The 25,886-nt window shown below is 35.8% G+C and overlaps 3 protein-coding genes and 1 pseudogene across 5 annotated transcripts; all 4 read left to right on the plus strand.

Moving 5' to 3' along the window:
* The first annotated feature begins 887 nt into the window (after nt 1-887).
* Nucleotides 888-2,041, plus strand: LOC132285807 (NDR1/HIN1-like protein 10). Its single transcript, XM_059788033.1, has one exon. It carries the CDS (start codon nt 1,023-1,025, stop codon nt 1,785-1,787), a length of 765 nt encoding a protein of 254 aa, XP_059644016.1. The 5' UTR covers nt 888-1,022; the 3' UTR covers nt 1,788-2,041.
* Nucleotides 2,042-6,601: 4,560 nt separating this feature from the next.
* Nucleotides 6,602-10,724, plus strand: LOC132285339 (putative pentatricopeptide repeat-containing protein At1g17630). 3 transcript variants are annotated; one of them, XM_059787523.1, is made up of 4 exons: nt 6,602-9,311; nt 9,408-9,513; nt 9,664-9,722; nt 10,226-10,724. In XM_059787523.1, the coding sequence occupies exon 1, from the start codon at nt 7,060-7,062 to the stop codon at nt 9,250-9,252; it is 2,193 nt and encodes a 730-aa protein (XP_059643506.1). In that variant the 5' UTR covers nt 6,602-7,059; the 3' UTR covers nt 9,253-9,311; nt 9,408-9,513; nt 9,664-9,722; nt 10,226-10,724. The 3 variants fall into 3 exon arrangements, with proteins under 3 accessions (XP_059643506.1, XP_059643507.1, XP_059643505.1); XM_059787524.1 differs by having other exon boundaries at nt 6,602-9,300; XM_059787522.1 differs by having other exon boundaries at nt 6,602-9,513.
* A 1,561-nt stretch (nt 10,725-12,285) lies between these two features.
* On the plus strand, nt 12,286-12,956 carry LOC132285605 (SKP1-like protein 1A). The gene has a single exon (XM_059787793.1). The coding sequence runs from the start codon at nt 12,286-12,288 to the stop codon at nt 12,751-12,753; it is 468 nt and encodes a 155-aa protein (XP_059643776.1). The 3' UTR covers nt 12,754-12,956.
* A 4,042-nt stretch (nt 12,957-16,998) lies between these two features.
* On the plus strand, nt 16,999-25,788 carry LOC132281690 (cysteine--tRNA ligase 2, cytoplasmic-like; annotated as a pseudogene).
* The last annotated feature ends 98 nt before the right edge of the window (nt 25,789-25,886 follow it).

Consider the following 25,886-nt stretch of genomic DNA (forward strand, 5'->3'; position numbering starts at 1 on the left):
CAAAGCATCAATTCTATCCAAATTTTAACTAAATTTTCTTCAATTCTAATTTCGAGTCACCAATTCCAACCAAACATATCATTAATTCAATTCACTTTCTGAGATAAATAGCTAATGGTTTTTACCATCTTATCCAACACAGCTTTTCTGTAACTTTATTCTGTCTGAGCAAGATTAGTATGACAGTCACACAAAGGATCGATGGAATATATATATTTATATGTGTGTGTGTTTGTGTTTATACATTTATATATGCATAATTGCATTTCCCTAAAACTCAGGCTCATTTTATATAGCAGAAGTTCGTACGTTGAACCATCACTTTCACTTTCACTTTCTATTCACCCACCTTAATTCGATCGCATCAAACCGTGTCAGGTTGATAATAATAAAAAATCAACAGAGATTAAAGCAAAACATGAAATCAATTTGCTGGTTGTCTGACTTTCACTCTTCTTATTTATTTTATTAATTAATCTCGTCACTTGCTTTCATTCTGTCTTTATATGATTAAGAAAACGAAGAAGGCAGTAGTTATTGTTTATGACCAAAAAATTCATTAGTGATTGTTGTTGTGTCTCTCTCCATCCATCCTCACTGATCAAGCCCTTGATAAATGACGATCATCACAACGCTAACTGTTAACTCTTGATCACTTTGATTAATTATGATCCCTTTGATGGAGCCCATTAAAAATCAGTCCACCAATCATAGCCATAGATTCTTCATTTGGTAGTTAACATGGGCCCATCACTTCGGCTAACCAACCGGTTGGAGAGAGAGAGAGAGAGTCCTAAGTAATAGGTAAGGTGGAAACATCTCTGGAGGTTGAAAATAAGTGGTATGTCCACTTTCTCCTTGCCATTTCACCTTCCATCCTCTCTCTCTCTAACCCAACTTCCATAAATAACAAAACAACCAAAATCCTAAACATCTACCATCCTCTCTCTCTCCAATTTCCATACATAGAAGAAAAACACCACTAAGCACTACCCATTTACCAAGATATTAAGCCAAGAACCATGACTGATAGGGTGCACCCTTCTTCCAAACCGGCGGCAGCCAACGGCACCACACCCACCGCCACCCCCTCTGGCACCCCGTCCTCCGCAGCCAACAAGGCCAGATTATACAACCCCACTCGCCAACCCTACCGTCCCCAACCCCCTCGCCGCCGCCGCAGCCGAAGCTGCTGCTGCTGCTGGACCATCCTTTCCATCATCCTCTTCCTCATCCTCATCACCGCCATCGCCAGCACGGTCCTCTGGCTCATCTACCGCCCCCAACGCCCCGCCTTCTCTCTCTCCTCCTTACAGATATCCCAGTTCAACCTCACCACATCTTCCCAACTCAGCTCCAGGTTCAACCTCACTGTCACTGCTCGAAACCCTAATAAAGAACTCGTATTTCTATACGAGCCCATCACGGTTTCTGTCACCGTTGACGGAGTGGACGTTGGAAATGGGTCGTTTTCAGGCTTTGTGCATGGCAAAAAGAACACTACTACTTTGAGAACACCTATGATAAGATCAGGTCAAAGTATGGACAGTAAGTCGGTTGGTATATTGAAGTCTGATATGAAGAAGAGTTTAGAGTTGAAGGTTCAGTTAGATACCAAGGTGAGAGTGAAGGTGGGAAGTTTGAAGACTATGAGGGTTGGACTTAGGGTTTCATGTGATGACATTAGAGCTGCTGTGCCTACAGGAAAGTCGGCCACGACAGCCACCACATCGGATGATAAGTGTGAGGTTGACTTCAGGATCAAGATCTGGAAATGGACCATATGATCAATTTTTTAAAATGTGTGTATTCATGAATGTTTTTTTTTTTTTTTTTCCTTCTTCTTTTGGATTTTTGTACGTTTTTGGTTTTTTGGTCATAAATGTATTTTTTTTTTGATTAATATGGTTGTGAATTCAAGATTTTTGGATGATTATTCCAGGGTTAAGAAAGTTATTACGTACAATATTGATAGTAATTGTGAGTGTGTAGTGGTTGAATTAAGAATTTTATTTTTATTTTTATTTTATTTTATTTTTCCTGGGTGTGGAATTGATAGGAATTTTAGATCTAATAATATTACAGTATATTGCTTTATAGCTTGGTTGGTTTCTAAGAATAACAAGGAAAAATATTAATGCAAAATCTTATTTTTGATTATACAAATGGTGAATCCTTATAATTGGTTGACATATGACTCAAAAGATTCAATTTATTTGGTATTTTCAATAAAATTTAAGCGAAAACATATCAATAAATATAGTTTTATGAGTTTTTGTTAGGTAGGTCAAGCAGGTTAATCAAATTATTTAGATGAAAGTAAATCAAATTATATTTTCCGAACAAAGTTAATCAAATTATTTAGATGGGAATGTTTTGCTAAAAACTTGAGATTACATAATACAAATACAACTAAAAGAGATTAAATTTTATCCTTTAGAGCCTGTTTGGCATGCGTTTTGTTTTAGGCGTTTTGTTTTTGGCTAAAATAGAAACAGTGTTTTTGCTTTAGGATGTTTTCGAAAAAAATTGGAAGCACGTTTGTGAATGATATTTTGCGGTGAAAATGTCGAAAATAGAAACATGCAAAACATGTTTGGTTGGTCATGCGTTTCGAGAATTTTGAAAACAAAACATGTTTGGTTACTCCAATTGTTACCAAAAAAAAAAAAAAAAAGAAACAAAAAAAACATATTTAGTTATTATTGTTTTTAATTTGTTTTTATAAATTTAAGTATATTTATAAATTTATTTTTATATAAATAATCATCATATTTTTAATAGATGTGGAGTAATTTAAACACTAACATATATATATATATATATATATATATATATATATATATATAAAACTTTTTGCAATTAACTATTTATAAGTTGTTTGCAATAACTTGCTTCAATTTTGTTATCCTATTACCTGCATAGTCGAACACAACATTAAAAATAAAAACAAAACCCACCTGCAAGCATAAGTGAAATAAAGGGTATACCATTTACAAATGCTTAAATATTCAACCAACAAATTTATTAAACTTGCAAGTCATTTACTGTTGTTTTAGCCTTCTTAAAGTGATGAAATACAAGAATTAATACAAGTTGAAATATGCAAAGACACTATTTGAAACACTAATTTGCAACCACCTGTTTTACAATTATACCAAGGTAATAACATCAATGCTATGAAGGTAAATAATAACCACCTGTTCTAATATATATAATAACAACAAAGCTCTCAAGGTAAATAATCACTTACAGACATTGTGGAGAGAGCAAAATGCATAATTCTATTGAGTTATACAAATGAATATTACAAGGATGATACAACTGAGTAGTGAAAATACATAATGCAGAATGCCATTTTTGAAGATTACAACGATGATACAAGTGAGCTTGCCTCATTGATTACAAGTATGACGCTAGAAATACAGAATGAAGATTACAAGGATGATACAGCTGAGCAGAATCCAGAATGCCATTTATGAGGTCTTTAGCTATGGAAATACAAGGATGAAAAACTTGAGATAACATCCTTGATACACAACAATAGCAAAGACTTTTCTTCAACCAAAATGCATCATCTATTTTTAGAAACTTGCAGTACGGAAGCTTTCTCAGTATTTTGAGAAGATGACTTCAAAATGAATTTGATCATAGCAGTCCCATTACACAGCAGCAACCATATGCAAAAAAGGAGCACAACAATATTACCCAATTGTCCACATAAAGTTATGACAACAATGAATTATACCAAGTATGATAAATGCCACCATTTTGTAAATATTCTCTTCCATTTTCACTGGTTATGAAGCATTTGAAAATTACCATTAAATATTTGTGATTCACATATAATTTGAACAAGTATAAATAATTAATGAATAAAATCACAATGTTAGAGGTGGAATGATGAAATTAATGACAAGATATTCCCCAAGTATTAAAAGATCAAACAAGAAAATCCCCATAAGGCAACCTTAGAACCAACAGGTAATCTGATTGACTGTCCCTTGAATTTGGATGGCCATAATCACATTTTACGTGGCATTCAAACAGGCCCTCAATTTGTCTCCATTAGAACGCAGTGTTGTCCCTTTTTTACCTTGGCCATGTGGTCCATGCCATGATTCCTAATCTTACACCTCTTTTGTTAGATCTTTTATCTGTTCTTAATAATAATAAAATTTCAAAAGGAACAAGTTTCTTAATCTACCTCCATTACTCTTCAAACCTGCTAATAGAGCCATTCGATAGCACCCAAAAGTGGTGAATTATCCCACTAAATCTACCTCGATTGCACTACACAATTCATATAAATAATTTCCAAATTAGCAAGAAAATTAAGTATTAGTGCTTCTATATTTCTCATTTTGTCTAATGTCTTCAAACTAAGATCAAGAGAATTCTCAAACTTTAAATCACTCTCAAGACCTGAAATTCCTAAATAAGAACAGAACCATGGAGTTTCTGGTAGAAAAAGCATTAAGTCTATTTTGTAGCAAAGATGGCACTATTTTGACTTCCATACAACAAATTTTCAGTATAATAATTTTTGATATGAAAGGCAACTGAACAACAATGACACTATCAGAATTATCTTTAAGCATGCTTCACTTAAGAAATTCAATTACACCTTGAAATAAGCTTTTAGGAAGCTCTTCACATTAGATGTTTTTATGTAATTTGTATTATATTTGTAGGTTTTCTTTGTTGTTTAATATATTAAATACCATTGTTATTTAATCTATTAATTACCAAACCCATCTGCAACTCTTTCCAATTTCCCAATAATGGGTATACACTGGCAGATTTAACAATGTAAGCATTCTATATCATACTCTGTCTTCTCTTTCTTCTCACTTCGCTCTCACATCAAATTTTATCCAACCAAGTTACTGAGTTCATTAACATTAAAAATGTAAATATAAACACACCATTGAGTCTTAAGCTCAAGTTGTATCTCCTCATCCTTCTCACGTGGAGGTTAAGGGTTTGAGTCTCATTTTGGCACAGTGGGTCTTATGTAAACTTACTCTCTCTCTCATACACACAAACAAAAACCTTGCATATGTATATATGTTTCAATCATTAGAGTGCATGTCTTTGGCAATGTGTTACATACACTATGTCAATGTCAAGTGTCGGTTTGAGATTCACATACTATATATCAAAATTGTACTAATTTCTTTTCTTTGCAAACATTCTCCCTCAGCTAAAACCAGAGAAAAAGTAAATTCCCCTATATTACAATAACATGATACCATATATATATATATAAAATTAATGCAAACAAACTCAGCAAAGATAAAAAATAAAAAAAACACACGCTGGAAAATGGTAAGGGCTAAGGCTAACACACGCTTGGTTCAGAGTTTGGAGAGCTTGCAGTCGACGATGAGGGTGTCGGCGTCGACGGTTCCAGTGGACAGACCTTGAGCAAAGAAGCAGAGAAGAAGGCGAGAAGTGATTTCCAGGTGATCGATGAGTTTAATATTTTAACTTTTTCTTTTATATGTGGGCCAAAATGTTGCAAGTAGTTTAATTTTGTTTCGATTGCTACAGATGTGTTTGGCCCGCTACAGTATTGAAACATATAAAAACACCAATTTCTTGTTTCAATTTTTGGGCCTAATTCATAAAATGTTTTGATACTATGCAAAACAATCAGCCCACTACCAAACATGTTGCAGTCCACTTTTTCAGCTACGGTACCCAACCTGCAACAAAAACACTAAGGTGTGTTTGGTAGGGTTGATTTGGAGGGATAGGGAGAGAAAAGAAAAGAGAGGATAGTGTAACTTTGTGTTTGGGTAACTTAAGTAGAGGGATAGGGAGGGATAAGGAGAGATAGGGAGGGATAGCTATCCCTCCCTATCTCTTATTTGATTTCTCCTCAAAATTGAGAAGATAGGGAGAGATAGTGAGAGAAAGGATAGTGATTTTAGTGGTATTTTGATAATACCAAAATTAGCCTCCACAAATCAATAGACAGATTTATTATTCCATTCAAGTCCCATGGTTATGAAAGGGTAAAAAAGTAATTTGTCTATTATCCTTTCTTTTCTTTTCTCTCCTCTATCTTATCCAAACAAAAATAACTATCACTTCTTTTCTTTTCTCTCCTATCTATCCAAACACAAATAGAAATTATTACTATCATTTCATTTCTTTTCTTTTCTTTTCTTTTCTCACTAATACTATCATTTCTTTTCTTTTCTTTTCTCTCATTACTAATACTATCCAAACACACCCTAAAACAAAGCAGGTAACAAACAGCCTCTTAATGTGTTGAAAAAAACTAAACAGTATTAATAACCGGGCGCCCATTTTCTGAGTTAATCGCCAAAAACACCAGCATACTCCTATTATATGAAATAGATAGGGCTGTGCCGAGTGCACCAGCTTATCTGCATAACATGCAACTGTGCGTACACAATATGTACTATTCGAAAGTACCTACGCGGGTAACACTCAATACCATCTCTGCTATATGAATCAACCCTTAGGCTCCAAGGAATAACGGTTTGGACCACTTTTGAAATTGGGCCTCAATTGTTTGTTGAATCATCCCTCAAGAGCCTCTACTACTCTATCCAAAATGACCGGGTGTCTTCCTGGGCTATCTTCTGAAAGAGTTGTGAGCAATTCATAGATTGGTATCTAATTTAGTCAAATTAAATTATTTAGTTCAATCATGATAAAATTAAATTAGATTAGAGATTAGTTATGAGCAATTTATATAAGACCTTTGACTCGAGATTAGTTTTGGTTAGATTAAAAACTTAATGTCAATTTTTAAATATATAAAAAGAAGAATTAGAATTCAATTTTGAGTTGCAGCTCGATTCTAATTATTTGTAACACTGAAAATTTGGACTGAACACGGAGCTGGCGTTCAGGTTAGCCAAGTTGCACACTTGCGCACCATATATACAATTTACTCTTGACACTTTGGAAAAAGAGAAAAAGGAAAAAAAAAAATTGGAAGTTTGAAAAACACTTCTGTAGTAACAGAGACAACAGAGCCAAATTGAAAAATCTTACTGTATATAAGCTTCATGCTTCATGGTTGTTCTTCAAGGCTTTTCATTTCGAACCCACAATATCTCTATCTACCCAAAAAAACTATCCTACCCATCAAATTTCAGCAATTGGGTCTCTATTACAACTCCCCATAATCGAACCCAGATCAAGGCAGGTCACTTCTGTAGCACCCACAATGAAATCTCCGATTTTTTTGATCACCTTCTTCGGCAATGCACTACCATTCAACAATCCAAACAGACACACACCCAAATTGTTCTCACTGAAGCATATCGGTCTGCGTTCTTGGCCGCTAGGCTCGTGTCGGTCTATGCCCGGTTCGGGCTTCTTGACGATGCCCGGAAAGTTTTTGAAACCACCCCAATTGAATGCAATTCGAATTTGCTTTTATGGAATTCAATCTTGAGAGCTAATGTCACACATGGAGAGTATGATGAGTGTCTCAGAGTTTATCTTCGGTTGCGAAAACATGGGTTTGGGGCTGATGGGTTTACTTTCCCTTTGGTTGTAAAGGCTTGCGCAATGATGGGCGATTCTGACATATGCAGGAATGTTCATACTCATGTTTTGCAGATGGGATTTGAACATCATGTTCATGTAGCGAATGAATTGGTGGGTATGTATGGGAAGCTTGGGCGAATGGATGATGCGCGTCGACTGTTTGATAGAATGACTGTTAGAAGCCTTATTTCTTGGAATACGATTGTTTCGGGCTTTTCGCTGAATTATGATTGTGATGGTGCTCTTGAGATGTTCCAACAAATGGAAGCTGAAGGGCTGGAACCGAACTCTGTGACATGGACTGCATTGCTATCGAGTCATGCCAGGTGTAGGAAAAATGAAAAAGCTTTGCGATTGTATGGTGTCATGAGAAAAAGAGGAGTTGGATCTACAGCTGAAGCACTTGCTGTGGTTATATCTGTTTGTGCTGAATTGGGTGTGTGTGACGAGGGTGAGGTATTCCATGGATATGTCATAAAGGGTGGTTTTGGGAATTACTCATTTGTCAAAAACTCTCTTATATGTATGTATGGGAAAAATGGAGCCATAGAAGATGCTAAAAATTTGTTTTCAGAAATGAGCTCAAAGAATATAGTGAGTCTGAATGCCTTGATATCATCGTATGCAGAATTTGGTTTATGTGATGAGGCTTATGCTATATTTTCACAGCTGGAGAAGTCAGACGGGTATCCAATGGTGAGACCTAATGTGATAAGTTGGAGTGCTGTTATAAGTGGATTTGCCTCAAAGGGGCGTGGGGAGGAGTCCCTAGAACTCTTTCGGAGAATGCAGCTCACTGAGGTGATGGCCAATTCTGTTACAATTTCCTGTGTTTTGTCAGTTTGTGGAGAGTTATCAGCACTGCGCCTTGGTAGGGAAATCCATGGTCATGTAATTCGAGCTATAATGGATAGTAACATTTTGGTGGGAAATGGGTTGATTAACATGTATACAAAATGTGGAAGTCTTAAGGAAGGGGATTTGGTATTTACGAAAATTGATGGTAGAGACTCAATCTCGTGGAACTCAATGATTGCAGGGTACGGGATGCATGGACTTGGTGAGAATGCTCTAAATACTTTTGAGAAGATGATTAAAGATGGATATACACCAGATGAAGTTACTTTTGTTGCTGTTCTTTCTGCATGTAGTCATGCTGGGCTTGTTGTTCAGGGACGTAAGCTTTTTGATCTGATGGTAAGAGAGTTTAAGATTGAACCCCGGATGGAACACTATGCTTGCATGGTTGATCTTCTTGGCCGTGCTGGGTTGCTGCAAGAAGCAAGTGACACAGTGAAAAACATGCCAATGGAACCTAATGCTTGTGTTTGGGGAGCACTTCTGAACTCTTGTAGGATGTACAAGAATACCGATGTCGCGGAAGAAACTGCTTCTCATATTTTCAGCCTCGGCTCTGAAACTTTTGGGAGCTACATGCTGCTCTCAGATATATATGCTGCAACTGGGAGATGGGAGGATTCTGCAAGGGTGAGAATCTCAGCAAAGACAAAGGGTTTAAGGAAAATCCCTGGCCAAAGTTGGATTGAGGTGAAAAAGAAAGTATATATGTTCACAGCAGGGAATGCACTACAAACAGAGATGGAGGAAGTTTACAGGATGCTTCAGGATTTACATCTTCAGATGGAGATTGAAAACCATGTACCTGGCACGAGCATTGGACTGCAAGATGTAGATGAAGAATATGCCTTCTGAGAGTGATGAAGAATCTGTGTGTTTATGGATTACATATTGGCCTTTTCAGTGAGAAGATGGTTTAACTGTTTCAAGATTTGTTCTTTCTGTTTTTTCTTTCCCTTTCCTCCTTTCCTCTTGTTTGTTGACTCAGTGTTTGAATACCACGAGTGCAGGAAGCCATGTTAAAGGACGAGCTCTGGAACACGGAAAGAGCGCAAAAGAGGGAAGGGGTGGACGCGACCTATCTTAAAAATGTTATTTTGAAACTCTTTGAAACAGGTACCTTGTATAATGTAGCTTGTGAATACAGGAGTTAAAACTTTTGTTGCTCTCTGTTGTCCTTTTTTCCTAGAGAACTGCAATTTTCAAAATAGTAAAATCTCTCTGGCTATTTTAAAAACCATTGTATATCAAACTTTCTGTAAACAGGTGAAGTGGAGGCCTTGCTAACTGTGGTTGGAATGCTTCTTCAATTCAGTCCTGAAGAGGTAAAATTTTTATTTTCGTTTTGATGCTTCAATAGTGTTAGGAATCTGAAAATTCGGATCAACGTGTCTCAATATCATTGCTAGGGTCATTAGTACTTTGGAAAGCATTCTGATCAGACATTATTAGCTTGAGATACATCTTGATAAGACAGGCAAGGACTAAAATGATGGCCCATTCATTGGAGTGTCCATTCTGAGTTTGGATTGCTCATGGGGTCATTAGCGTCTTATATATTATGACTTGATTTTATAACATAAGAATAGACAGCAAATCACTTCACTGATTTTCTGAAAGTTCCAACGATATCAAAGGTTTCTTTCCAGCATCATTCATTTCCCTCTCTGTCATTCAGGCACGAAAATAGGATGAAAAGACTATTGTAGAACTTTAGTAGATACTGTGTAAATGTTTTAATTGGATATCCAAATTACCACAATTTATAACATATACTATTTGTCAAGAACTACATGCTAAACCCCTGGCATTCCACATGCAAGTCCAGGTGCAGAAATGTCAACAAGCTTATCGTGCTGCTTCTGATGTTCCACCAAGCCCGGCAAATGCATCATCGGGCTCTGGCCTCTCACTTCTCTAGAGATTCACTTTTTCATGACAACAGAAACAATGACTGAAGAACTACTTCATTTCTTCCGAGAACTATGTGAAACTGCAATCCAGCTGCAATGGCGGCCGCTTGACTGCACTTGGAGACAGAGATGCAGTTCAATGTAATTTTTGTATTCTTTATGGAAAAATGAACATTCATTTCATGGAACACTGCAGAGATATTGTAAAGAATTGATATGAGAGAAAAGGAAATACACGAGGCGAAGACGGTGGCATTATGGCTGCATTGGATATTATTGCTCCTGGAGAGTACTGTCCAATCTTTTATCTTTGAAAATATAAAGCATGTTTGATAAACTACTTTGCAATTATTACATCCTACTGAAAATCTCCCTAGTACCAAATTTAATGCCTTCCATTATCCGGGTGCGTGTGTGGGTGTTTGTCCGGGTTTGTGTGTGTGTAAATCTTTTGGTGTTTGATAAACTTCATTTATTTGTGAATGGATGATTGTGCACAAAATCGTCCGTCGAAAAATTTTAATTTCTTGAATTTTAATTTATTTATTTTCCAGATTTTCTATGAACTGTCAACAATCAACATACAGGAATTGATATTGATCTAGAACTTGGAGAAGTGTCAATCATGTATCCCACCAAAAACAACAGGAAAATACTCTATTTTTTTATTATTATTTAAAAAATAAAATAAAAATAGAATAGCATGGCCCAAAATAGTCGGGCTTCCTTATTAGTAATAAATTGACAGTTGGCCCGAATGGCTTAAAAATAGAAAAATAAAAACAGCAAAATAAGTCTAGTTTGTGGGACCGATTCTATTGTGATCCTACTCAAAAACGATTTATGGACGATTAGGTATCCTTAGTTTGTTTATGGAAATTATGCAATTGTTGATGGTAGTTCGTGAGCAGGACGAGGAGATCGTTCCACGCAAGTTAAGAGATCTGAGATCAGTATCCAAGTGGAAATCTAAGCAACACAAGAGATTCTCTAAGTGTGGAGATTAAGAAAGGGAAGGCCGACCTCGGTACCATGCAAACTCGAGCTTGTCAGAGGATAAGTGTTAATGTGGTGGTTGTTCCTCTTAAAGGCTGATTAACACTCCTATTTATAGTGTTTACTTCCTCGGTCAATGCCTTTTAGTCCTTTGGTTGAGCTCGTTCTTATCCAAAGGTTCGATGGCCTCTTCGTTTGACGGATGAGACACTGATGGATGGGCCGCGACGCTTTGTCCCTAATTAATGCGGGTCTTATCAAATGTCTTTCGCAATTAATGCGTTTCTTATCCTTCATCGCTCGAGCTTAGGTACCGAGTATCCTTTCCCCCTTGTGTTGGCCTCGGACTGAGGCGACCCCTTAGATCTCAACCACCTATCCACCTGTCCTCAGATTCCCGTGCTTCAGTGGGGATAGACCCCTTTCGAGGTCCTGCCTTCATGACCTCGCAGGTTCCCATCCCAGTTCTATCCCGAGGTCTTCTTTGCCAAGAAGGGAAATATGTAAACAGGTTAGTCGGGGTTGAGCACCCTCGAGCGACCCCCGGGAGGGGGGGGGGGGGGGGGGCGGGCTGGGGGGCTAGTAGAGGAAGGGTAGTGACCCCTCCCTCGGCCAGTGAGTTCCGTTATTGGATAGGTAGCTCGAGAATACCTAATCCACCGTGGGCACGCCAGGTAATCACTGGCCAGTTGTGCCTAAGTTGCAGAGGTGGAGCCACTTAGTCAGCTATCGTGGCGTGGTCATCAACAACAATTAGGGTAGGTTTCTAATACTATTGGGTTTAGGATTTCTTTATATCTGTTTCCTTAATACTTAGTTCCGGATGCAATTAGTTTTCTTAAAGTGGTAGGGTTCCTTATTATAAATACAAGTTGTGCTATATCATATTTTCTCTGCAATTTTCTCACTTCTGTGGTTTCAATAGCTTTCACCCTCTATATCTCACAACTTTCTCTTTCATTAAGGTTAAAAATTCATCATGTCGACTTCAAAGCCGATTGTGTTGAGAAGCTCAGATGGTGAGACCTTTGAGGTGGAAGAGGCCGTGGCTTTGGAGTCACAAACTGTCAAGCATATAATCGAAGATGATTGTGCTGATTCCATCATTCCTCTACCGAATGTAACCGGCAACATCTTGTCCAAGATCATCGAGTACTCCAAGAAGCATGTCGAGACCCTTAAATCCGAAGACAATACTTCCAACGATGTTATCAAAAGCTTCGATGCCAACTTCGTCGAAGTCGACCAGGTCACCCTCTTCGATCTCATCTTGGCTGCAACTTATTTAGACAACAAGAGTTTGTTAGACCTAACATGTCAAAAAGTGGCGGACATGATCAAAGGAAAGACTCCAGAGGAGATTCGCAACACTTTTAACATTAAAAATTACTTTACTCATGAGGAAGAAGAGGAGGTTGGTAGGGAGAATGTACAGGCGTTTGAGTGAAATGTGAAGCTGGGGCTATGCAATGTCAATACCCATATTAAGATTATTATATTATGTCAATCATGTTAAGATTACTATATTATAAATTTATAGCATATGCTTATTATACATATTTTGTTTACATTGGTCAAATACATGCTGCTTTTTTTTTTTTTGCTTTGTGAAAACCTACTTTCTTTCACCTTCCTTATTGGCAAGGCAAAACAAATAGTTAGAAAAAGAAAGAAAGAAAGGAAGGAATAATATATATATATATATATATATATATATATATATTTTCACTGATTAATTAGAGAGTATATTAGGTTGATTTTCTGACCAGTTGAGTCAATTGGATACGTTAATAATTTGGCCTTGTAAATAAATTGGATATGGATAAATAGAACTTGGTATAAATTTGAGGACTCATTATATCATATGTAATATTTAAGGGCACAAAAAGAAAAGAAAAAACTAGATAAATAATAATAGTTTAAAATTTATTATAAAGGTGTCCTATTGCTATAGTTGTGTAAAAAACACATAGATAAATCAAAATTTATTATGAAGGTGTCGTGTTGGACATAGTTGTGTACTTATGTTCGGGAACCAAAAAAAATTAATTTATGCCATTGGAGGATTCGATTTTTTTGTGAAGTGGGGGTGTGGGACTCATTGCATGATATGACTATGACATTGGAATTTACATCCCACTCACATTATTTTTATTAAAAATTATAGGTTTGGCAAAAAATACAATTGGCATGTCTTATAGATTGATAATTCGATATATTGGATTAGGGAGAAAAAGGAGTTTGACATTAATTTAAGCATTGTTTGGATTGAAGGAAAAACTTCTTCACTTTTTGTCATGAAAAATAGTTGAAATTATGTACTGAAATAAATAAAATAAAATAAAAACACAAATAACCTTCCAACCTCTGCTAAAAAAGAATCTGCAATGGATATGTTTGGCTGTAAACATTCAGCTAAAAATTAAAAGATATCATTACATGTATGAAAATCTCTTCTATAAATGATCCAAAATCTCAGGAAAGAGTTCATGAATTGACAAAACTCTTAATTAAAAGATATCATTAATTATATGTTTGGCTGTAAACAGGCTCTGGCAGGTTAGTTTTTCACTGATTAGGACACACAATCTTTTGACTTACGCGTAATTCTGGTTACCTTACAAGTTACCAGGCCTTTTGCTGGATGTTCACCACTGGTTGCTGGAGAAGTCAGGGGGTAAGATAATGAACGTGGTAAGTTTGGGTATTGTTATAAGTAAATTAGCTTCCTAGGGCCGTCTGGAGAGGAATCTTTAGAACCCTTTCCATGTATGCTGCTCTCTAAATTTATTTGCTGATGTTTTATTTGTTCAGGGACGATTATAAGCAATGGGTTTTGGTCAGAAAATCCATGGCCATGCAACATTTTGGCGGCAATGGCTTCATTATTATGCATTTAAATGTGGAAGAATTAATGAAGATCATGCGGTATCTGAGAAAATTGATGCTCAAGATCGAGTCTCATGGAGTTTGATGATTGCGTAATGTGGACAGTGGATTCACGACCTGGTGATCTTGTTGCCTGCTGGCATGGGCGGAGCTTTTAATGGGCTAATCCCAGGTCCAATTTTTTTTAAAAATTAGTACTACTATTCTTATCAGCTCAGTTCATATATAATCAATTTTTAGTGTTACTCTTTCTCTTTCTATCAGCTCAATCCATATGTGATATGTAATAAATTTTCAGCCACTTCGTCTCATCATGCGGTGGTATTTTCTCTCATAGGGTTTGGCCTGTTTGGGGGTCTAGCAAGGAAATTGTAGAGATTTGCGAGGGAGTCTAATTTCTCATATATTTTTTTAACAAATATAGATAAAAAATCAGTAAATATAGGTGATTTTTAATTTTATCTCCTAAAAAACTTGATTTGATATATGAGAACATTGTCATTTTTTTGATTTATTTTTAGATATATATAACATATTTTTATCATAAGAATTATTGTCTTCATTTTCAAATTTTCCCATTACTTTTAGTCCCTTTTACTTTACAATCCTGACTCCACCCCAACCCGCTGGCCAGAACTGCAAGCAACAACCCAACATTGTGAAAAAAATGTTGATGGAACCCCCCTATTAATTCTCGTGTTTTTTAAGCTCTTCAGAATTCTTGTAGGAGTATTAAATTATAAGTGATGCTAAAGAAACACATTTTTCTGACTTTTTTTCTTTCTTAAATCTGATATTACAGGGAGCTAAATATACATAAATGATTTGTCGCTCACGGAAAAAGTATACCCAGACCGTTAGATATGATCACTACAGTTTTTGGATTTTTATTTGTTATTTTTTTTTTTTTACATTTAGATCATAATCAACGGACATGATGAGATGTGAAGAAAGTTTTTTATTCAGTGAGCAAGAGATATTTATAGACTGTTACAAAATACATATGTTGCAAATGGGAGATGGAGGATTCTTCGAAGGGTGAGTATCTCACACAGAAAAATTCACCGTTGAATTTTATTTTATTTTTTAAAAAAGAGTTACTGAATATTGCATTCATTGGCTCATTTAATCCTAGTTAGAAGAGATGTGACGTTGGTCGGTGACTGGTAGTTATGTTGGTCAAAACTATGAATATGAAATTCACTGTTACCATATTTAATGTGAGAAGTTACAGTACATTTTATTATTATTATTTTTTTAAAAGGTTCGGTTTTTGCTTTTGCACTATTGAAACTTCAATGGTCTTTGCTGGAAAAAAAAAATAACCCTACAAGGATAATATTCATTTAAATAATTTGGATGTGCTATAATCAATTCATATGAAAGTGTGTCTGTATATATATAAAAATAACTAGTGTTATGTTAATAGATTCTGAAAAAGAAAAAAAATATACAAAATTAAACCAGGATAATTGTAAAAAATATACAAAATTAAACTATACAATTATCCTGGGTGAATGAGTTTTTCCTTATCATTTTTTTTTTTTTCCTTTTTTTTTTGTAAAAAAAAAAAATTCCATTTATAAAAGTATAGTTGTAAAAATAAAAAATAAAAACAAAAAGAAACACACACACACACATATATATATATATAAGAAAAAAAGAAGAAGAAAGAATTCATTCACTTAAGATAGACTAGATAGTTTTATATATATATATATATATATATATATATATAACCTATTTTTTTTTTTATTTTTTTTAATTTTTTTAAAAGAATTGATCTCAGAATCCATCTTGTAAGACTTGCATGTGTAGGTATGTTCCTTCCTTCTATTTTATTTTTTATTTATTTTATTCTTTTCGAATTTTATTTTAACTCTTTTTTATATTTTTTCTCCTTCCTGTTATATATATATTCAGAATCCATCCATCTATTATGAATTGATTAAAAGAGGAGGGAGAAAAGAAAAAATACTAAATGATCTAAAAGGATATTTTTGTATAAAGGATAATGTTTGTAGAATTTCATAAAAGTAGAAACTTAAGTAATTATAATTGTGAAAAGACACTCGCTTGCTGCGAGGAAAGAAGAATCCTTACCGAAATGAGAATTTATATCCAAGAGTTTTATAAATAAATACTCCTAAAAACCAGCTCAAGTAACCTAAACAGTTGACTTTCGATCAAGAATCACGTTGGATGTTGTTGATCCAATGGCAAAATGTAGGGCTGCATGAAACCTCCTGGATGAATCCGTCACGAGCTTATGACACTGGGGAGTTAGCAAGCACGTGTCTGCCAATTGCGGTCTGACCTGTGGACCCGACTCTTGTCGTAAACCCCAAGATCAAATCAAATCAAATCAATTCGTTGCTAATATTGGCCTCCTTTTTTTTATTTTTATTATTTATTTATTATTTTTTGTCACGAGGAAAGAAGAATCCTTATGGAAATGAGAACTTATATCCAAGAGTTTTGATCAGTTTGGGAAGAATAAAAAAAAAAAAAAAAAAAAAGGCAAAATTAACTTACTAGGAATACTACTCAGAATAGGAAGAAAATTTGTTTCCATCTTCTTATCACACACAAATCATAAACCCAATTGAAACTATATCATATTTATAACCCGTCTGTTTTTCGTTTCGCTGCAGTCAGCGAACTCCATTTCCTGAAGAGGTAGTCGTGGATGAGGCAGGTAGCACGAGAAAGAAAGGGATATTAGTCAAATCGTGAAGGTCCCCGTCAAAACGCAAGGTTTCAGGTCTTCGAATTACTATTAGGGATAGTCTACACCCTAAATATGGAGAGTGAGTTTCAATTAAAGTTTTACAACACGAAGACGAAACAGAAGGAGCTTTTCAAGCCAAACGTGGCCAGTAAGGTGGGCATGTACGTCTGCGGCGTGACGCCCTACGACCACAGTCATATAGGCCATGCTCGCTCCGCTGTTGTCTACGACCTGCTTTACAGGTGAACACGCTGACCCGATCAATATAATAATTTATTAGTATCATTATTTGTTTATTTAATTTTTTGTTTATTTATGTTATTTGCTGTATATTAATTACGTGTATGAAAAAAATTATGGAAAACAAATTGGAGGAAAAGAAATTTTTTTTTTTTTTTTTTCTGCCATACAAACAGCACTACACAAGGTCATCCGGTGCGGTCACCGGGATTAGAACATACAAACAACAGCAAAAACACAAAACAACCATTATAGGTGCACACAGAGACGCTACAAACATCATGTCTCCAAACATGACTAACCAACCCAGAAAATCTCCTAAGCCTCCACTTGAGATCGAAGACGCTGGCATGGAGATCAATCCAAAGCTCAACAAACCAAACATAGGATACACAATCCAAAGCTGAAACAACACACACAACCTTCGTAGAGAGAGGTGAGGATTGGGTCACACCTGTTAAAATTAAAGCCCATGTTTGGCTAGCAAACGGCTGCGACCCACTAGGGTGGGCTAAGGGCAGTTAAAATCTTCATCATTGGGCTACCCACAAAGACATCAGAAAGTGAGGAAACAAAGCCCAAATCCACTAAGCCCAGATCCACCAGTATAACTATCTCCTGGTCATCGCTCAGTGGGCCGTGCCACTCTAAAACCTCATCCATCATAACATAACCCAAAGGTCCACCTTCACGATGCAGCATTTAGAGCCACCTGGATTGACGTGCTCTTTACGCTGATTGAAAGATACCATCATTCGTATTGACTTTGGAAGTCTGTCTGACTGGCAAGCAGTTGGCGTTGGGCTCGAGGAGATCGCTTTGTCGCCGGCTACCGAAGCGGTGGAAGAAGTGAGCGCTCCGGCGAGGCACTAGCGGTTGGATCCTTCTGAACTGAGAACCATTTTCGAACCGGACTATCAAAAAAGATACCATTGTGAGTCGGATACACCGCCTTAGCATTAGTATCGTTGTTGGAACAGTTGGATAGCCACAAACCATATACTACTCCTTCCGCCATTGCCATGGAATCCAACGTTGGACAGTTGCGGCTATAAGGCTCATCCATGGATGAAAGGATGGAGTAGCTAAAAACTAAGAAAAGGAAACCCACCAAAATAATAGAACAAGTAACAGAGAACAAAGAGCTTATAGCATCGCCTGTATGAGATCCTTTCTGCGTTTCTTTGTGTTCTCCGTCAACTGACTGATACTGAGGGAAGGAGGGAGAGAAGCACCAGCAAAGACACCAGGAAGCAAAAAGGAAACAGATAAAAGTAAAAACTAGAAGATAAATAGAGCAAGCTGCATGAATACCCGGATCAAAAGTAGAGATCGGCTGTTCCTCAATAGAAATACTTCCAACTCCCAAAAAACCATTGGGTACCACCATCACCGCACACACATCGCTTGTGTTAGACGCCCCATAAGCACCAGCAACTTGAGCTTGCAAGGAATCCATCCTAGAGAAAGACATACCACCATGGAGAAATCTCCAAAACCTCCGATGAATAGAGAACCTCTACTACACAGAGAGGAGAACCTCTAATGCCATTGTTGCTGGTGCTTATGGGGCGTCTAACACAAGTGAAACCGACTTCTCTCTTCCAATGCCATTGTTGTTGCCGGTATTGTTACCCTAACCCCTCGCCGCAGAAATATAGTATTTATTATCTCAAAAACGGAATTGAGTGTGAAAGATTGATGACATATCTATCTTCTGTAGTTTATACCCGTGGGAAGATTAGGGGCGGGCAGCAATTCCAGGATATGTTATGAGGAGCAACCCGGGTATGAATTGCCTAACGTGGGGTTTATCAAATTACATTAATACCCTCAAATTGATGCTATTAGGTTAGGTTTCCATATATATATATATATATAACAGAACAGAGAAAAAATCTCACAAAATCACCAATGGGTTCATAACGGTAAAGACGTGCATTATATATATATATATATATATATATATATATCTTCTATAGTTTATACTCGTGGGAAGATTAGGGGCAGACAGCAATTTCTCCCGGGTATGAATTGCCTAACGTGGGGTTTATCAAATTACATTAATACGCTCAAATTGATGCTATTACGTTAGGTTTCCATATATATATATATAACAGAACAAATAAAAAATCTCACAAAATCATCGGTGGGTTCATAACGGTAAAGACGTGCATTATATATATATATATATCTTCTGTAGTTTATACCCGTGGGAAGATTAGGGGCGGCAACAATTCCAGGATATGTTATGAGGAGCAACCCGGGTATGAATTGCCGAACGTGGGGTTTATCAAATTACATTAATACCCTCAAATTGATGCTATTACGTTATATATATATATAACAGAACAGACAAAAAATTTCACAAAATCACCAGTGGGTTCATAACGGTAAAGACGTGACAAAAAATCTCACAAAATCACCAATGGGTTCATAACGGTAAAGACGTGCATTATATATATATATATATATATATATATATATATATCTTCTGTAGTTTATACCCATGGAAAGATTAGGGGCGAGCAGCAATTCCAGGATATGTTATGAGGAGCAACCCGGGTATGAATTGCCTAATGTGGGGTTTATCAAATTACATTAATACCCTCAAATTGATGCTATTACGTTAGGTTTCCATATATATATATATATATAACAGAACAGACAAAAAAATCTCGTAAAGATGTGCATTATATATATATATATATATATATATATATATATATATATTCCTCTGTCTGTGACTGTATATATATAAAGACGTGCATGTGTATATGTATATATGTATAAAGACGTGCATGTGTATATGTATATATATACATATATACATGTAATAGTCACAGACAGAGGAATTGATTAATAAGAGTGTTTTTTTATTTTTATTTTTATTTTTATTTTTTATTTTCATGCATAAGATAATAAGATTATATAATAGAAAAAAGGGCATGTGTAACAATAACTATCAACTTAAGAATATGTTTTATTTTATTTTATTTTTTCAATTTCTTTTGTTATGGTGTATGACAGATTTAGAGGTATATTGACAAATGAATGAGGCATAGAGGAGTGATTTTGTTATCTAATCAAGCTTTATATATGGATTTTGCAGATTCCTTAAATCAAAAGGGTACGAGGTCAGATACGTTAGGAATTTCACGGATATTGATGACAAGGTTGGTATTACTGTCATAGTATTATTTAGTATTTTGTTTATTACCTTTTCTGAACTTAAAAAGTTGAATTCAATTTATTAGAATTTTCAGTAAATTGATAAATTGTTGGGAACCATTAACACCAACACCCTTATTGATGTCAATATTTCCACCATCACTGAAAGTTGTTTTGCATTATAGTCCATTCTTTTGAGCAATTGATTCCCTTCAACTCTACTGAGAGTTTAATCTTTCCCTTCTTGTCCTCAATTGGTGCTGGTTTCTCAGAACTGTATTCCTATATTACTCCATGTGATTCCTATAGCAACTATTCAATATTCACATCTTCTGCTTTTCCCTTCATTTTGTAAATTTTCACCATGATTTGGTGTTCAAACTTTCAATCAAATTCTCATGGGCTGTTACTGAAATTGTAGTTCTCGTGGTATTGAATAGTCTTTAGCTCATAAAGAAGCATGTATGTTGTAGTTTTTAGAATTATTTATATTCATCTCCTACATCCGTCTATGACTTTTTGATGACTATTTCAAGTCTATTTTTTTTTGATAATTTTATTGTAAAAAATACTTAACTGTTGATTTATTTCTGGCTTTTGCAGATCATAGGAAAAGCGAATGAAATTGGGGTGGGACCAAAAGAAGTAGGTGACAGGTACATCAATGAGTATCATGGTAACATGAAACAAATTCAGTGCCTTCCTCCTACAGAAGAGGCAAGGGTAACTGATCATATAGAGCAGATAAAAAACATGATCCATCAGGTGATTCTCTTCCTATCATTCTTTCTTTGTCTTTCTAAAAATAAAATAGCAATCTAAGATATCATATTACTTTGTGTGTTGAAGCTAATGTGCCAGAATTGTGGTAAAAATGTTCGCAGCAGTGGTAGAATTAATTTTCAGTAATCTTGGTCAAGCTATGTGCTATTTAGTCAGGTTAAAGACTTGATATTTTATACAAAGTTGTAGATCTAACTATATGCTATTTGAAGTTTAAAAGGATGGATTTGCTGCTGGAACTTAAATGATACATTAGATTATTTGCAGCCTTCTATTCCCCTGTTTTCACTCTATTTTTTGCAGGTTTTTTAATTATGTTCCTTTTGCTTTGAACTAAATTGTTCTCGAGTTCTGGACTTAAATTTAGATGAATCAATCGCCAATGTCAGACATGTAGTATTAGTGATGCCTTGATTATTGTATACTGATTGTTTAACGAATGACTGGTTTACATATTCTGACAATGGAAACAACAGCAAAGAAAGGAAATATAAATTATATAATGTCTTGCTTGTGATATGACATTATATATATAAATGCATGTAGTATATGTATATATATGCTTGGACTTAATTGATTGTCATGGTTGTGCAAGTTTATATTTTTAACTGTGTCTACAAATGCATTTATTGTTTGAATTCCTTTCCAATTAAGCAGAAATTGCTTTAGGCTTCATTATTGTATGTAAACCAACTGAAATACACAGGATGTCAATATATTTGAAATAAGAGCACTGTCAGCTGAACAAAATCCTTTTTTTAACTGTATAAATCTGCTAAATCTATAAACCTTAGTAACTTTCTTGTTCATTCTCAAATCATTGTAATTTGATGCAAAACCATAACACTACAAGATAAACTTGAAAAACCCTCATCTGAGACTACTCGGTCCAAGGCAGAATGATACTCATTGACGATCATTATTAGCAGACTTCTGTTCTTGGGAGGGGTTGGTCTTCTGTTGTTTGGAGGGTTTTGGATTAGGATCAACACTCACTCCTACCTTAGTTTCTTCTTCTTCTTCTTCTTCCTCTTCCTCTTCTTGGTTGGCGTGGTTCTTTAGGATGCCAAGTTGATAATCTGGGCTGATTAATGTGTCCTGTATCTCCTGATCAGGCGGAAGTGGGATTCCATGCTTAGGTGGCTTTGGCAATGGGATCCTGTTTTATCTCTGAGCCGACTGTAGCATGACCCGAAATGATTGGTTGCTTGGATATGTTTGTACATTTTATATCAAATAATATCCAAGAATTCAAACATACAATATGAAAACACATCCACAAAGTGTATCTAATCTAAAACATCAAGTCTTATAACTGAAGAACAGTTATGCTGGTGGAAACTAGTATAAAACATTCAAATAATTTGTACAGATCCAGAAACTTTTAAGAATTATCGTAGTGAAATTACCTCTCTAGGTGGGGGCTGGGAGAAACTGGATTTGGCTTTAGACTGAATAGCAAGATTGAGATCATCTGATATTCTTGTAAATACCTGACAAATATTTGTATAGAACAGCTTTATGGCTCTGGTGCGAGTAACAGTGACTAATTGAATTCAACAAAGAGCAAAAAGTTTGATTATACTGATACTATTGTTTATGCAGCTCTTCTTCCAGTTTGGTTTTCCTGTTTTAAATTATGAATATCCGTCAATGACTTGTCAGGTATGGATGGAGTTAGCTCCACCACATCCCCAATTTTAACCTTGCAGGTGGGATCACTCACAGGTTCATGATTCAGCCTAGCTCTCAGTTATTCCTTCAAAGAAAATCCATAACGTGTCCATCTAGAGCTTCCATGACCAACTCTTTCCAATAGGTCCAGCATTCGCTGGGAACTCCTCCACTGACATCTGCAGCACCCAATTGCATGTATATTAAGGTATATATATAGTGAAGCACAGGAAATTTCAATATACCACCATGCTGACTCTTTCTAATTTATTCTTTAAACTATTATTGACACTGAGAAGAAAAGGCACAAAGGACTTGAGCAAAATGCACGTCTTAACACAACCAAATGACGCGTGATGCACACTGGATCGAGTTATATTAAGTTAAACTCACCTTCTTGAGAGGCATTGAGACGATGAAACAGTGACTAAATTAGGTCCCTCGACCTATATGCTCAATTGGATGGTTTTTATATACCAGTGTCTTTTAATTCGGCCTACTGTTGCTGCCTTAACTTGAACAAAATAGAGCGAGCATTTATGACCTGAATGTCTTAGTTACATTCTTAATATCAGATTTATGCCTTCTTGTCGTTGATTATTATTATTATTATATTTTTAATTTAATTTAATTTTTTTTTTTTTAAAGGATTTGTGTTGTAGGATAGGATTAATAGAAAACATGCATGTCATGGATAAAAATAGGAGTACGATGATATTTGTTCTTCGCTTGTGGTAGACATGCCAGTGCCTGAGTGGGTCTTGCTTTTATTTTTGGGGTTTCTTGCAGATTATTAAAAATGAATTTGCATACACATTTGATGGGAATGTATACTTCAAAGTTGATAAATCCCCGAATTATGGCCAATTATCTGGAAATAAAAAGGAAGATACCAGGGTTGGTGAACCTGGTCCAGGAAAGAGAGATCCTGCTGACTTTGCGCTATGGAAGGTGAAGTAAACCTTCACAAATTGTCTAATGTTTATACCGATTCATATCTTTATAATTTTAACAAAAAATTCAACTTCTTGCAGGCTGCAAAACCTGGTGAAATAAGTTGGCATACTGATTGGGGTGAGGGAAGACCAGGATGGCATATTGAATGCAGTGCCATGAGTTACCATTATCTGACCTCCAAATTTGATATTCATGGAGGTGGATCGGTTTTGATTTTCCCACATCATGAAAATGAGGTTGCCCAGAGCTCGGCTTTCTGTGCAGATAGCGATGTGGGTTATTGGATGCATAATGGAACTGTCAATATAAATGGCAGAAAAATGTCAAAATCAGAAGGGAATTATGTCACGATTCGTGAGGTATTTGAGGTTTTTCCGCTGTTCTGGGACATAGATTTGCTTTCATCTTCTTAATGCTATCTATTTATGTTTCTACTATTTTCTTGTAGGCTACCAATGTGTTCCATCCACTAGCTTTGAGATAATATTTGATGAGCACGCATTACCGGTCTCCCTTCAATTACATGACCTTGCAGCTCACTATATCATCAGAGGCTGTTTTTCATATATATCAGGTAAAACTCATAGATAACTAAAAGCATTTTTGTTGGATAGGTACTGATTTGCTGGCAAGCCATGTCAAGAAAAAAAAAAAAATGGCTTCTAAATTAGTCAATTTGATGCAATGGTACAATAAATTTAGCTGTGTCCTCCAACACAGTCAAGGGGATTGCATATGTAGATGTATGTTACTGGGTGTCTTCTTCAGCTGGATGTTAGGCTAACTACTGCTTGATAAATTCCCTGGTGGAACTGCTAAAACCTTTATTTTCTGATGGATATATCTGTTATTCGTTTCTCTGGATTTTTTTCCCCTCTCCTGAAGATTTTGTCTTTGAAAAAATCGCTGACACTTTTAAAACACAGACTGGGTTGGTGGTGTTATAGGTGTAAAAAATTTCACCAAATTTTCCAGGTCACTTGTGTATTAAAAAATCAGATCACAAAATAGTGACTAGTTTGGAACCTTAATGCACGGATATAAATGACAATTTAATGTAAATCTGAATCTTTTCCTTCATTGTTATGCTGATATGCCGCATATTATCTTATATTTTATGTCTTGAATTAGTGTATCCCCAATAAACACATTAAAACAGAGTAAAAAGCTACAAACATGTTTAATCTGTCAAACTTGTTTGTGATAATTTTCGATTGGTTGTGGTTCCTAGACTTTGCAAGATTGCGAAGACGTTCTTGCTAAATATAGAGGTCACAAAGAGGAAACAGAGCCAAAACCGCAAATTACTTTTGATGCTCAAGATTGCCTAAATAAATTGAGGCGTGATTTCCAGTTTTATATGTCCGACGACTTGCACGCTCCAGAAGTATTGAATGCTGTCCTTCAAGATGCATTGAGGTTCATAAACCGTTACCTGAACTTGCCTAAGGTATGTATCCGAATTTGCTCTAACATGCCACATTACATTTGGGTCTGTGTTTGTGAAGGAAATCATGTAGTATATGTTTCTTTGTAATAATTGCAGAAGCAACAGAGGCAGAAAGAATTATCTCATATCCAGTCCCTTATTGAAGTAAGAGATGAAGTTGAGAAAGTGCTGCAAGTGTTGGGATTGTTCTCCCCATCAATGACTTACTCTCAGGTACTAAAATTATCCATTATTTTGTATTTTTGTGCATATGTATTGTCTGTATTTGTATATCTTCTCTTGAATTGATTTCATCACAAAAAATGGTAAAAATTTCCATGGGACAGGTTCTGCAGGAGTTTAAAGAAAAGGCATTGAAGGGAGCCAACTTGACCGAAGAGAAAGTGCTGCATCAAATTGAAGAGCGAGCTACTGCAAGGAAAAACAAAGATTACTAGAGGGCTGATCAGATCAGGGGAAGTTTGGCTGCCAAGGGCATTGGTCTGATGGATGAAGGCAAGTTAACAATTTGGCGACCGTGCCTGATGGACCAAGAAAATCTTTCCCAACTCGTACGAATTCATTTTCCTTTGCTACATGAAGGCTAGATTTGAATAACTTTTTATCATGATATAAAAGAGTAGTGATGATGTCTCAATTGGTTGATTTATAAGATTTGTGAAGAAATTTTTAGACACCTGATTTT

Source organism: Cornus florida, unplaced genomic scaffold, assembly GCF_030987335.1.
Source record: "Cornus florida cultivar Cherokee Brave unplaced genomic scaffold, ASM3098733v1 CherokeeBrave_3.0.0_Hap2_Chr11, whole genome shotgun sequence".
NCBI classification, from domain to species: domain Eukaryota; kingdom Viridiplantae; phylum Streptophyta; class Magnoliopsida; order Cornales; family Cornaceae; genus Cornus; species Cornus florida.